We start from the raw sequence: 14,094 nt of genomic DNA, 5'->3' as shown, positions 1-14,094 counted from the left end.
CCTTCTGAAACAGCCTACCCCGTTCCCCTATAAAGGAAATGGCCCTCAGAAGATGCCACTGAGGAGCCTGCCCTAAATTACAACCTTAGAAAGGAGAAGTGTGCATCACAGAAACACTCCATAAAGCTGCTTTTGTTTTGTTACCTAATCCTTGTGGGAGTGCTGCAGGCCAGGTTAAGGTTCTGAACCTGCCCACCAGAGAGTAAACACAGAAACGTGACTGGCAGCCAGGAGGGGGGGGGGGCACGCCAGAAAGAAAGGATTGAATTTTCTCCCAGCTCAGAGCAAAGACTTTTTGACTACTACCATCAGTTTGTAAAGATTTAGTGCTGGACACAACCTTGGTGGCCTTCTATTTTTTCCCCTTTCATTTGACAGACAAGGAAATTGAGGCCAAGAAAGGTTAAGTGACTTAACCAAGGTCATTTGAGTAGTTTACTAAAGCAGGTCTTCTGATTGTAAACTCATTGTTTTTCACACTAATTGAGAGTTTATTAAGGAAGTAGGAAGAACAGTACTACTAAGAATGACTTACTCAGGTAGGAAAGGTGTCGGAAGAAAATAACTAGAAGCATGGTTTTGGCAACAGCAACTCCTAATGAAAAGTAGGATGGAGAAGGGACTTGAAATCATGCCACATGAAGACAAGGTTGGAAGACTGGGGGAAATTTAGTCCAGAAGAAAAAGAAGAGGTGAGTGATAACTGTGTCCAAGTATCTGAATAGGTGTTATACTGAAAAGGGATTAGCTTTCTTGGGCTTAACATCATAAAGTGGAACAGACCAATGTTTAAAAGTGGCAGAGACAGTTCTCCGTTCCATATGAGGATAAGCTTCTTTACAATAAAAGTGAAATGGGTTGTTTTCAGAAGCTCTTATTGAAGGTCCTCAATTAAAGACTGCATGACTAATTACCTGCATGTTACAGAGAGGATTTTTGGCCCTGCCAAGGTAAGTCAAGTCGATAAGCATTTATTAAGTGCTTACTATTTGCCAAGCACTTTGCTAAATGCTAGGAAGACAAATACAAGCAAAAAGAAAGCCAGTCCCTGCTATCAAGTTTATACTTTAATGGAGGACGATACACAAAATGAATGTACCCACACGGGTACCCATGTGGTCCAGAATCAGAGTTGGCGCCTGAAGAGGAATGAAGGACCTCACAGATTGGAGAATATGACATCAGAGGCAGGTGGATCTTCTAATTAATCAATCCATCAGTCACTCAGACAGTCAGTCAATAAACATTGTTAAGCACTTGATATGTGCCAGATATTATGCTAGACACTGCAGATACAAAGAAAGGCAAAAAGAGCCCATGTCCTCAAAGAACTCAGTCTCGTGGGGGACAACATTTAAGCAATTATGTACAAACAAAATATATACAGGATAAATTTGAAATAATCAATAATAGGAAGGCACTAGAATTGAGGGGGATAGAGAAAGGCTTTCTGTAGGGGGGGCCTTTAGCTGGGACTTGAAGGAAGCCAAGGAATCCAGGAGACAGAGATTAGGAGTGACAGCATTCTAGACATGGGCCAAAGAAAATGCCTGGAGAAATGGAGTGTCTCTCTGAGCAAGAAGGAGGCCAGTGACAGTAGGCAGTAGGCAGTAGGGAGTAAATTTTAAGAAGACTAGAAAGGTAGGAAGGTACAAGGTTATAAATAGCTTTAAAAGCTAACCAGAAGATTTTACTTGTTTCTGGAGATGACAGTGAGTCATTGGAGTTGACTGGGCTGAGAACTGAGATCTTCAGATCTGCATTTAGGAAGGTCATTTTGATAGCTGAGTGAAGGATGGATGCAAGCTGAGAGAGACTTGAGACAGGAGACCAACCAGCAGGCCATTGCCATGGTCTAGGCCTATGCATAAGGTTATAAGGCCCATATCAGGGTAGTGGGAGAGAAGGAAGAATACAAAAGCGATGTTACTAAGGTAAAAAGTATATCTAGGAGGAGATGGCAGTCAACTTGTCATGGTTAGATGTGTATTTTAGGCAGATTCTTTCTTTCTTTCCTTCCTTCCTTTCTAGTGTCAGGTGTCTGAGGCCGCATTTGAACTCAGGTCCTCCTGACTCTTCAAGGCCAGCATTGCCACCTAGCCTCCCCAAGGCAGACCATTTCTGACTGCTGAGGAGACTATGGAATGGAGTCCAAAGAGTCCAGTAGCTGGGAGAATTGCAAAAGTAAAAGCATGAGATGTGAGGGCCTGCATCAGGCTGGTAGCAGTGTCAGAAAAGAGAAGGGGGCATTTGTTAAAGATGTTACAAAGGTCTTAGCAACAGATTGGATATGGAGGGAGGAGGGTAAGAAAACGAGGATTTGAGGATTACATCTAAGTTCTGAACCTTGAAAAAAAAAGAAAAAGAAAAAGAAAAATTAAAATTAAAATAAAAAAAAAGTTCTGAACCTTGGTAACTGCTGCCTTTGAAAGTGAAAGGGAAGCTGGGAAGAGGGAAGGTTTGGGTGAAAAGATGAATTCAGTTTTGGCCATGTTGAGTTTGGACATGTATAGAAAGCAGCTGAGGCATGGTATGGAAGTCCAGAGAGTCAGAGATGTTATTGGTCTATTGATTATCTTCAAACTCTGAGATTCTGGGAGTCTGTGATCTTGGTGAGCAGTCCTTTTGAATGTATATGGCCCTGTGGCCCTGATATAAAGGCAAAGACTGACAGAGATGACATTGCCAATTGGAGTTCTTTCATGGTCCAGATTAGCGCAAATCACTTCTCTTTTCTCGGTTTTTCCATCCTCACTGGAGGGTTACTAAGGTATATACTGACAAAGCCCAACAAACTTCTCAGAATTCTTCAAACACAACAAATTCTTATGCTACAATTTCCATCTAAAATGAAAATTGGCGCAGAGAAAAGAAGTATTAAAAATGGAAGAGATGGATGACGTTACATTTTTAGCTGCCAAGTGAGAAGTTTTGCTATATTTTCAACCCTGCCTAGAGAACGATTATCATTCTTGGACCCATATTCAAATTAATTAAACTTTCACATTCCCCCACATGTCAAGATGGGTATAGATGGTAGGCCTAAAGTGTCTTGATCAATAGCATCATTTCTCCTGCCTGCCTACTCTAGCTCTATTGTCTGTATCGTAAGTTGATCGTAAACTACATAAGGGCAAAAGTAGTGGGTTCTTCTTGTATACCCCATTTTGTTTATGATCAGTTTTTGATCAGGCCTCTAATTTTACTGGTATCAGGAAACTCGTACAGAAGTAGCTGCCTCTACCAATGAAGATTGGCATGTACTCTCCAACTTAACCCTTTTTTTAGAGAGTTGCCTAGGACACTCACAGAGACATTATAAGTCAGAGGTGTGATGTGAACCCAGGTCTTCCTTTTTTTTTTTTTTTGATGAGGCAATTGGAGTTAAGTGACTTGCCCAGAGTCACACAACTAATAAGTGTCATGTGTCTGAGGCCCCATTTGAACTCAGGTCCTTTTGACTCCACTGCTCTACCCACTGTGCCACCTAGCTGCCCTCTTCTTCCTGTCTTCTAAAGAAGCTATTTACTATGATATGCTTCCCCATCTGTACCCTTCATGTGATACAGTGACATACATTCCCTAAAAGTATCTTAATAGAAGCTTACAGACATTAAGACCCATAAAAGGAAAGATAATTATGCCTTTATCTCTGAAAAGGTCCAAGTAGGGGATAGAGGAAGAGTAAACAAGGTAACAGAAGCAAAACAATATTACAAAGGATCTATTTTTGATGGACATGGTTGAGCTTGGCCCCTGAGTGAGTGAAGAGGTAGGCCTGGGGCAATCTGGGCTTTTTGGACTGAATAGGCTTAAGCTACAGAATTCTAGTCAATACTTGCATTGAAGAAAGGGAAGCTGTGAGGCTGGAACTAAAGGATATATATCCCCAAGGCAGGATAGTCCACAGGAGAGCAACTGTTTGTGACACTCTTTTCTGTAAACAGACTAAACTTTAATAGGTAAGAAGGCTGTGACATTTATTTATGTTGATTAAATCCAAGACTTAGAAGGAATTCTACCTCAGGCTATGAGAGTCTGTCCTTTCCTAATTCTTCTAAATTAATCCTATCCTCTCTGAAAACTTTTATAGCCTTATGACTGTTCCTCACATGGTCTTACAGGAAAACAGCAGGCTGGTGGCCTGACTCTTCTCTCCTTTCTATTTTCTTCAACCCACTATTTTAAAAACAAAAACAAATAACACAATAACAACAACAACAAAAAAACAACACCCCAAAACCCAAACAATTAACCCAATCCTCACACAGGTATCTATCTGAGAAAACTGGGAAAGGCAAGCTTAAAGGTATGCTGGAATAAGATAACAAAAGAAGACAGCATGAATGCAAGGATTTTTAACCTAAGTCCAGCCCTGTGCTTCTCAGAAGCAAAAATATCAAAAACAGTGGCAGCTACCAGATGGCTAGGTGGCTAGAAGGCAAAGTCTTTTTTTTTTCCTTTGAAAGATGTAGATTTGGGGGAGGTGGGGATTCTTCCTCTGTCCTGCAAAAAGTCATTCCAGTCTCCCTATCCTCTGAAATTATCTCTAATTTACTAGAGAGAGAGAGAGAGAGAGAGAGAGAGTGTGTGTGTGTGTGTGTGTGTGTGTGTGTGTGTGTGTGTAGGTCCCAGTCAGTCAATAAATATTTATTGAGTGTTGTGTTAAATGTTGTGTTAAACACTGGGGTTACAAAAGATGGAAAAATGCAAGCCCTGACCTCCAGGGGCTTAAACCTCCCTCATCCAATTGTGAGTTCCCTGACTGCCAAGATTGTTTTTGCCTTTCCTTTTATCGTCATCAATTAGCAAACTACCTGGCACACAGTAGGTGACTAACAAATGCTTATTGACTTTACCTGATTTATTGAGATTGGAAGAGGAATTAGAATAAGATCATGAAGAATTAGGAGGAAATGGAAAGGAAGAAGACAGATTACCGAGATAAAGTTCTGCTTCCCAGATACTCTTCCTGGGACAAACTGGTCCTCTCGGCAACAGATTTCTTGGTGAAAGCAGGACAGTAGTGGCAAATGCAACAGAGAACTATATTGTATCTTTTGGATTGCCATTTTACAGAACAGAAAACTGAAACAAACGATTTGCCCATACTCCCACAGAGTCAATGGCAGGTCTCAAGATACTTGAGAAAAATGCACACAATATCTGAAAATGAGATGCCCACGGGGATGGGCCTGACAGGAATTCTACCTCTAGAGGGTTGTTGTGAGGTGTGTGTGGGGGGGGGTGCTCTCCTTAGATTGCGGATATAATTACATGGTGCCATTATCTTATTAGTAGTTCGTATAAACACTGAACAGACTCCATTTATGACACCATCTCTCTCTCTCTCTCCCCCCCTCCCTCCCCCTCCAAAATACCTTATGCCTGGGAAGATAACTCCCAATGAAGATTAGAAAAATTTAAGGATATACATCTGGGTGCTTTTTCTTGAAAGGCTGAGAGTGGCAACTACTTGGATCAGTGGATAGACTAGCACTGGGCCTGGAGTCGGGACCTTAGTTCAAATCTAGCCTTAAACACTCGCTAGCTATGTGACCCTGGGCAAGTCACTTAACCTCTGGCTGCCTTAATGCACTGGAGAAGGAAATGGCAAATCACGCCAGTATTCTTTCTAAGCAAATCCCATGGAGGTTACGAAGAGTCAGACACGACTGTACCACTGAACAACAACAAAAACACAGAGATCCTGCAATAAAAAATGCGGACTCAGATCCCTGCTGCCTCCTTTCTTGGAATTTCAGAAGTGGAAAAAACGAACAAGAGTCTCAGAAGAGGCAGTAAATGTCACAGACATCTTACCTCTGAGAGTTCTGATTATAGTAGGTGAAGTGGGTGTAAAGGGGAGAGAAACTACCTATGAGAAACAAGATAAAAGGTTCTTTGGCTTAGCCAGAATGTATGTAGATCACATTCTAAAGCACTAGTTGTTTAATAGTAAAAAGTGTAAGTTACTGGAAATAATTTTCATTTGCAATTGCTGGAAGTGAATGGAACTTTTCTTTAAAAATACTCCTCCCTTATCTCCCCCTCCTTGATCCAGCAAAGGATTTATAACTAAGAGATGATAAATAGCCTAAATGAGACATAGCAATGATAATAATTCATATTTATATAGCACTTGGAAGTACACATATTCCTTTCCCCAGAGTAATCCTATGCACCAGGCAGGACATGGATTACCGTTGCCATTTTACAGAACAGAAAACTGAAACAAACGATTCGCCCATACTCCCACAGAGTCAATGGCAGGTCTCAAGATACTTGAGAAAAATGCACACAATATCAGAAAATGAGACCCCATGGGGATGGGCCTGACAGGAATTCTACCTCTAGAGGGTTGTTGTGAGGTTCAAATGAGATAATACATGTAAAGTGCTTTGCAAATCTTAAAGCACCATATGACTGGTAGCTATTACTGTAATGCACTTTCTCCAGATTTAGGAGAGGTAGCAGAAGATCATAGGCACAAATTTTCTGGTTAATGAAATCTATTCATAGCTACTCCAATTTTTTCCAATGCCTTATTTATTACAGAATCAGTGTATTCCAGTCTGTATGAATGATTTACCTTATCTATTCAAATATTTTACCTTCCCTCACCCACCCTCTATATTCTTCCTGCCTATTTCTATTCCATCTCCATCCCTACCAGAACTAAGATGGAAATAAGGTCCCTCCCCCATCATAGCTTAACCACACCCCCAGCAGGTTGTCACTGGTAGTTAGCAGTAATGGTCCTGAACCTTAAGAGGAAGAAAAGGTGCACAGGAAATTTTTGGGCAAATTATGTAACCAAATCTAGAGGTGTTTACCCAATTTTTAAGATTATAGTTCATATACCTGACCTGCATCCTAAAAAGATTTGAGGAAGCATGTTTACTGATCAGTCTTATCCATATAGTTATTTACTTGTCCTGACATTCTGTGAGGGTGAAAATGCAGGGAGCTCTGTGCCACACACACAGGGCTGTCAAAAAGAATAGCTGAGACTTTTCCATTAATTATCAATAAGAAAGAGCACTACTCGGCTAGCTTTCCAGACAGGCTGAATTCATGGAAATTATATATTTAAAGCTTTTGGTGTGGAGGGCATTCTCAGGTTTGCTTGAGTTTTGGGGGTGGGAAGGTTTTTTTGTTTGTTTGTTTGTTTTTTAATGAGGAAAGAAGGATGTTTCTTTGAAGTCTTGCTACCTAAAAGGAATTTTTATGTGAACGAAAACAAAATTTTAAAGCCCCACCTGTGAGATCTGGAGGACAGTTGCTTCAGAGTTGGGAGTCTAGACACCTAACTCATACAAGTTTGGTATGGTTATACTGAACCTGTCATCTTTAAGTGGATTTCAGTATCCTTTGAAATCTTGTTTAGCCAGGGATAGAAGTGGAAAGAGATTATGGACTAGTCTGAAGGAACTTTCAAGATTTATATAAATATATTATGACATAATTCTCTATCTCTATACTTCCTTCTCCCTACTTTAAAAAAAAAAAGAGGGGGAATCATTTGCCACTAAGTGGATTATTATTTCTTCTGATCTTGTGAGTAAGGCCATGCAGGAGAAGCAGTGAGTTTGGACTTCAAACATGGCCTAGGTCTCCTGGGGAGCTAGGATTAATGGATTAAGAGATGTTAAGTGGTAAGTGGACCCTTTCAGTATGTTTCCCACTACTTCTCTGATATTGCTAGCAGGAACAGAGGAAAGAAAAACATTCAATACTCTAAAAATGCGTCAGAGCAAAATTTGGCATGCTCACTGCCCCTCCTGGTGTCCGTATCGGGAGTAGCAACCACTGTATCAATAGCCATTCCAATGCCAAGCCACAAAAAACTTCCAAACATGCTGTACTTACTTCCTTCACTCTGAATGTCTTTGTTTGAGTTGTAGACCTAGAAAAGAGAAGTGAAATCTTAACTATTTTGATTTGAAAAACAAGACAAAGACATGATATCAACCCCTTACAGTCTACCTCCCTGCCCCCAACTCCTCAGCTCCATTACTTTGGAGGCAAATCTCTAAGATACTTAATATGAATCCCAACGTATATAATATACATTCTAATTTTTCATGAGTACATCCCTGGAATACTACAGGGAACCTTTAAAAGCAGGGCTTCACAATATTCTGTCCAAAACATGGAGGGATACAAAGTAGAAGAGAAAGGTCTACAGGTTAGAAGTTAGGAGCCCTTACTATACCAGTAAGACTCTCTGTACGACTTTAGGTCTTGATTCTACCAGTAATTCCCTATATGGCCTTATTTACATGGTCTCTAAGACAGATTTCAAGTTGAGCACCTAAATAAATAAAATCAATGACAGACATCAGAACAATGGTTCTCAAACAGAATGGATCCCTGCTAGCCACAGAAAACCACAAATTAACATTTTCTTTGTTGTACTTTATTTCTATTTATTTTACTAAACATTTCTGAATTACATTTTAAACCGGTTTGGGCGGTACTAAGAGTTTTGTTGGCAGCCCAGGGGCCTCTATACCAGAAATCACCAAGGACCACGAGGTCCTTCTTCACACAGGCAAAAGGGAATAGCTGCCCATCTTCCTAGTGTTTTGCAAGTCGAAATGTTTTTCTCGAAGGACCCAACAAAGTTGGTCATAAACATGATGTAGTAGACATCACAAAAAAATCAGCAGAGAGAACCACCTCTAGTCTCAACTCTGTCATTTACCAGCTCTATGATCCTGATTGTTTCCTCATCTAAAAATTGGGGATAACAGCTAGACTGCTTAAAACTCATATGGTAAATGGGAGGTGGGGGAGGTAGGAAGAGGAATTTGCAACACTGAAAATGTTAAAGTTCATGGCAAACTGTAAAGTTCTGTAGAAATATATGTGCACATACATATACATATTATATGTAATACATACATGTACATAGAAATTATATGCTATATATATATGGAAATTATATAGTTAAACATATTTATATCTATAATTCTGTATCTATGCCTAAATTTTCATTATGGGCTCCCTGCATGAAAGGCTAGCCTGAAGGAAAATCAACTGCTTAAGATTTCTGGGAATTTCCATTGCCACCCTATTGAGTTGGGAAGGGAAATGCTCATTTCCATCAGTAATGCAGGGAATGAAACTGATGGTGGCATATTTCCTATCTAAGGGCTATGAGAAAAGAAACCATGGTTATCAAGTCTCACCAATCTTCAAAAATTTATTGGGGAAGAGAGCAGTTTTTAGTTTGTTTGTTTGTCTTTTTTTTTTTCCTGCCTTCTCCAGTCAATGTATCTGTTAGATTGGGCTTTTTTCTCTCAGTAAGAAAACTTCGTTCCTGAGCTCCTAAGTGCTACCTATATAAGACATTAAAAAAAAAAGGGTTTAGGGTATGATTTAATTAGGAAGTGAGCTACTCTCTCTTTGAGACTTCTTGTGCCTTGACATCCATACCAGAATTCCAGATGCAAAAGAAGCTTAGTCAGTGAGCTGAAAACTCCTGGAGAGACATGTGCTTGGGTCTTCAATGGTTAGGCCATTAATCTATGTCCAGTTTAGGTAAATGAGCCAAAGAAAATTAGTTTTGAAATGGAGTTAACAAAGCGTGCAAGCCAGGATTGGGAAGCGAATGCTTAGGCTGAGATAATGGAAGAGAGAAATAGACTGCTAAGGATGCCAAGAGCTCCAAAGGGGATATTATCTCTCTAGACATTCTCCCCTTTGTTGCCATCATCCCAAACAGTGATGAATCTAAAGACTCAACAAATGAGGATTGCTGGCCAAGAGTCATAAATGTTTTCTGTACCAATCAGAACAAGACCTGTCCATTCACTCTCAAGAGAAGAACATGAGTAATTTGCTCTGGGAAAAGCATCTAATAGGTCTCTGAATTTCTCCTGTGAGGTTAAATAGAGAATCTGAGAGCCAAGATGATATGCTAAAAAGTTCTGAATTAAGCTGAATTTTGATGCTAATAATAATAGCTAGTATTTATAAAATAGTATACTATAATATATTGTATGTTTGCAAGCATATTACTATACTAGATAGTTTGTTTGCAAGCACATTAACAAGAGGTACTATTATTATCCTCGTTTTACAGATGAGGAAAATAAAGCTGAGAGAAGGTAAATGAAGTTGAGGGAAGGTAAATGACTTGAACAGTGTCACAAAGCTGGTAAGCATGTGAGGCAACATTTGAACTCAGGTCAACTTGACCCCCAATAAGAGCACGATTGACAATTTCAGGAGGAAAGATGATTCCTGATCATAGCTTTCTTATCATTAACATCAGAAATCAATTCACTCTAAAAATGAAACAAAAAAAGCACCACTTATTCAGAATTCACTATGTTCAAGTTACTGAGCTAAGTATTAGGAATACAAAGACACAAAAACAAAACCAAAAGTCTTTGACCTTCTATTTGGGAGATTCACAATATAAACAGATTTTTAAATTTTTAATTAATTTTAATTTATTACTTTTAAATTAATAAAATAATTTTAAAGTAATTAATATATTAATTTTAAAATTAATTTAATTTTAATTAATACAGAGCAATTCAATGAGACAGAGAAGATTAAGTATAAGAGGAGAGTGGGGGGTTCAGAAAAGGACTTAGGAAAGAGGTGGTACCTAATCTACCTTTTGAAGGAAGCTGAGAATTCTGAGGAGTGGACATGAGGGTGAAGAGGGATTGCACTCCAAGCAATTTATGGGCCTTTGGCTGAGAAGCTTTAATGTTTCCATCTTGCTAGGAAGATGCCTGACACCACATTTCAACTCAGGGGTGCCTGGCACACTTTGGTACTCTTCTCAGGATGCCCTGAAGAAGTATCTTCCCAAATGTGTGACTTGACCCAGGGTGTAGCTAATGTGCCTGGCAAACGTGCATTAGAATCCAGTCTCTACTAAACATACTTTTTTTTACATTTCTGAATAAAGTCATTTAGTTTTTACTATACTTAGTACATGTTTAGTAACTAGATATTAGTATCAGTATAATATAACTTGTTCCAGGGTATAAGCTTCCAAAGGGCAGATCTTATTTATTTGGAGTTTAGCGTCTGGCACATCTGTAGTTTGTATATAATTCATATATGTATATAGCATACATGTTGTCTCCCCTGATAAAATGTAAGCTTCTTGAGGGTAGGAGTGCTTCATCTCTGCCTCTGTATCATCAGTGCCTGACACACAGTAGGTGCTCAATAAATGCTTGTCGATGGATGGACGGATGGATGGATAGATGATGATGATAATGAAAGCAGAGTGGGTAAGTGAGGAAAATGAGTCATTTAACATAAACGATTTGCCAAAAATCATAGACATGAGATTGGGAATAGGGTCCAATCTCCAAGCTGAGACTTGTACACAACAGTGCAAGCTAGCCTTGAACAGAGGGAAATCATGCCAGGAACAATCAGAATATAGAACTGGCGCTAAAGATAAACATAAGGGCAGGAAGGCTGTGTCTTTGATACAAATCAGAGTGTACTGCAATTTTCTGAGCTCTCACCCAGAAGCTGCAATAGGAGTATAATTGGAAAAATCAAACAAGAGAGTGGAGACTTTTCATATGCTCCCTCTGCATCAACTCTGGATGTTGCAATAAATTTCGTTCATAGCCTAGCCAATTCAATTTGCATGTCCCTAGAGAAGGAAGATACTCCACATTTATTCTAGTTCTTGAATTGAGTTCTACCAATAACCTTTATTACTATTACAAAGAACTTACCAAGAGAACACACAGGAAAGCTTTTAGGAATTTTTTAATATATAAGTTAAAGGTAAAAGTAAGGCAATGATGCAACCTTGTCCTTATGGAACACTACCGGATCAAAGATTTGGGCCCCATCTGTGACTTGTTTTAGCCTAGAGAAGTTAGTAAGTCACACAGCAGGGGAAAACAGGTGGGAGTTGAGGGGTTACTCTTTTGTAAAATGGTTTCTTCCAATCCTCACCACATAGGGAGCGCAGATTAGGCCAAATGCCAATTACTGTCTCAAGAGAAGGGATGATGGTCCTCCAGTCAAGAGATACCCTGTACTTAGGGGAATGTCAGAGCCTGGAAGCTGGGTACCTGGACCTCTAATCACAAAGGCATTTCTGACCACAAATGGCTTGAGTCATGGAGCCTTCCTATTAGTAGTACTCGCAACTAGCCAAAAAGAGGAAATGGGATGGTTAGAGCAAAGTGTTTGACATACCGTTGCTATTTATTACATGGTGGTTCAATGAATGAACGACCAAGTGAATTAACTGATCATGTTTGTCAATTACCACCACTGACTGCTGCCTCTTTCTCAACATCTATCCCAGCTCCACTTATTAACTTTGTGATTCTGTCCTAAAACTGAATTTAATAATGATAAAAGAATAAAAATTAGACTAATAATTACTATTTTAATACTAGAATATTTTCTCTCTGATTTTATGTTAGCATTATCACAACAGCGGATGTAGTGAACAGACACTCTCCCCTACAGTCAGGATGACCTCGGTTAAAGTTTTAGTGTGGGCAGTCTCAGGGGCAGCACCACTCTCGTAGCTCTTGTTGCTATTCCTGTTGGCCTTCATTCTCCAAGAGGACCAATGACATCAGGAGGGGTGGCTTTAAGTGAGGCAGAGCCACTCCTATGGCTTTAGGACTTTAACCACTAGCAAATGGAGGCAGCTAGCTCCAGCCTTGGAATCAGGAAGTGCTGAGTTCAAATACAGTCTCAGACACTTTTTAGCTGCGTGACCCAGGGCAAGTCCTTTAACCTCAGTTTCAGTTTCCTCAATTATAAAATGGGGATTCTAGGAGCACCTACCTCTCAGCGTCACTGTGAAGATTAAATGAGATAATAAGAGCTTAGTACAATGGCTGGTGTGTAATAAGTGCTCTATAAATGTTTATTCCCTTTCCCTAATAATAATAATAAATTTTGAAATACTCTCAATCAGAGGACATCTTCCTGATGAACATAAAAACAACTGCACTGGCAAGAGAGAAGGAAGCTACTTTGTAGCAGAAGTCCAATTAAAATTAAAGCAGAAATTTTACATGTTCTAGCTAATAATCTATTCCCTAAGATTCTAAGGGTATTAGGTCAAGAAGAAGAAAAAAAAAAGAAATAAATCATTTCATTCACTGTCACCCAATTGTATCTCACTGTTCTGAAGCATCTAAGTTGGGGATCTATACATTTTGAGCTTGGAGCACAAACAAAGTCTACTATCTTAGCAGAGAGTCCAGAATAAAAAGAACTCTGAAGGATACAAAGCTTTCCAGGAGCCGATCCCATCCTACTCTGTTTATTTCAGGGTTACTGAATCCTCAAAGTCAGTCTTTTGCTTCGTTCTTTTCACTGCATTTTTGTTCTGTACTCTACAGAGGGAGTTGGTTAAGTGCTGAAGAATGACTAAGTCTGGTTAGAACGCAGCCATCTGTATAGAAAGCAGATTATTTATGATATGCTTAGCAATAGATCTTATGTGAGTAACTAGCAGGTAGTCAACCACAGAGTAAAGCCACTTAAAATATGAACTGGTAAAGATGTTCTGTGTCAAAAGTGCTACTGGAAAACAGAAAGATTTTTATCAGTCTTCATGCAAACAGTTAAAAGAATCAGAGATTACATGAAACCAGAAGGCTGTATTAGCATGAATTTTATTTTTAAAAAATCTATTTCCACTATATAGAAGGCTCTCAATGCTAGGCGCTGAGGGAGAGACACACAACATCTTTGTCCTCAAGTCACTTACAATCTTGTAGGGAAGATGAAATATAAACACAGATGCCCACACAGGTTGGTTAAGAGGAATCCTGAGGCTTCTCAGAGGAAGCAGTATTTGAGTTGAGCCTAGAAGGATGGGAGAATGTCATTAAGTATAAATATGGAAGGAGGGTTGTGGGGTACCACGTCTGGTTGGGGGGAAGGTGTAGATGGGTAAGGACAAAATGGAAGACATTGAATATCTGAGGTATACACAAGACACAGATACGTGCCAGGGAACATGTGGGCTGCAGTGGCATCCCATTGCATTAGACTTCTCCTGGTGCCTGGCACATAGCAATCATTTAATAAATGCCTGCTTGCCTGGTAAGGGAGAGCATG

General features: G+C 39.5%; 1 protein-coding gene across 4 annotated transcripts in view; it reads right to left on the bottom strand.

Annotated features, from left to right (window-relative positions):
- The window catches only part of ARHGAP26 (Rho GTPase activating protein 26), a 528,120-nt gene that overhangs the window by 228,025 nt on the left and 286,001 nt on the right, over window positions 1-14,094 (bottom strand). For all 4 annotated transcript variants that reach the window (XM_078150504.1, XM_021004972.2, XM_078150503.1 and 1 more), the window contains exon 12: window positions 7,873-7,909. In XM_078150504.1, coding sequence (XP_078006630.1) covers window positions 7,873-7,909 — 37 coding nt within the window. The remainder of the gene's footprint in view (window positions 1-7,872; window positions 7,910-14,094) is intronic.

The sequence above is a fragment of the Phascolarctos cinereus genome, unplaced genomic scaffold (assembly GCF_003287225.1).
Source record: "Phascolarctos cinereus isolate Bilbo 61053 unplaced genomic scaffold, phaCin_HiC Scaffold_2;HRSCAF=192, whole genome shotgun sequence".
Classification (NCBI taxonomy): Eukaryota; Metazoa; Chordata; class Mammalia; order Diprotodontia; family Phascolarctidae; genus Phascolarctos; species Phascolarctos cinereus.
Note: the sequence above shows the minus strand (reverse complement) of the source record. Positions and strands in the feature narration are given on the sequence as shown.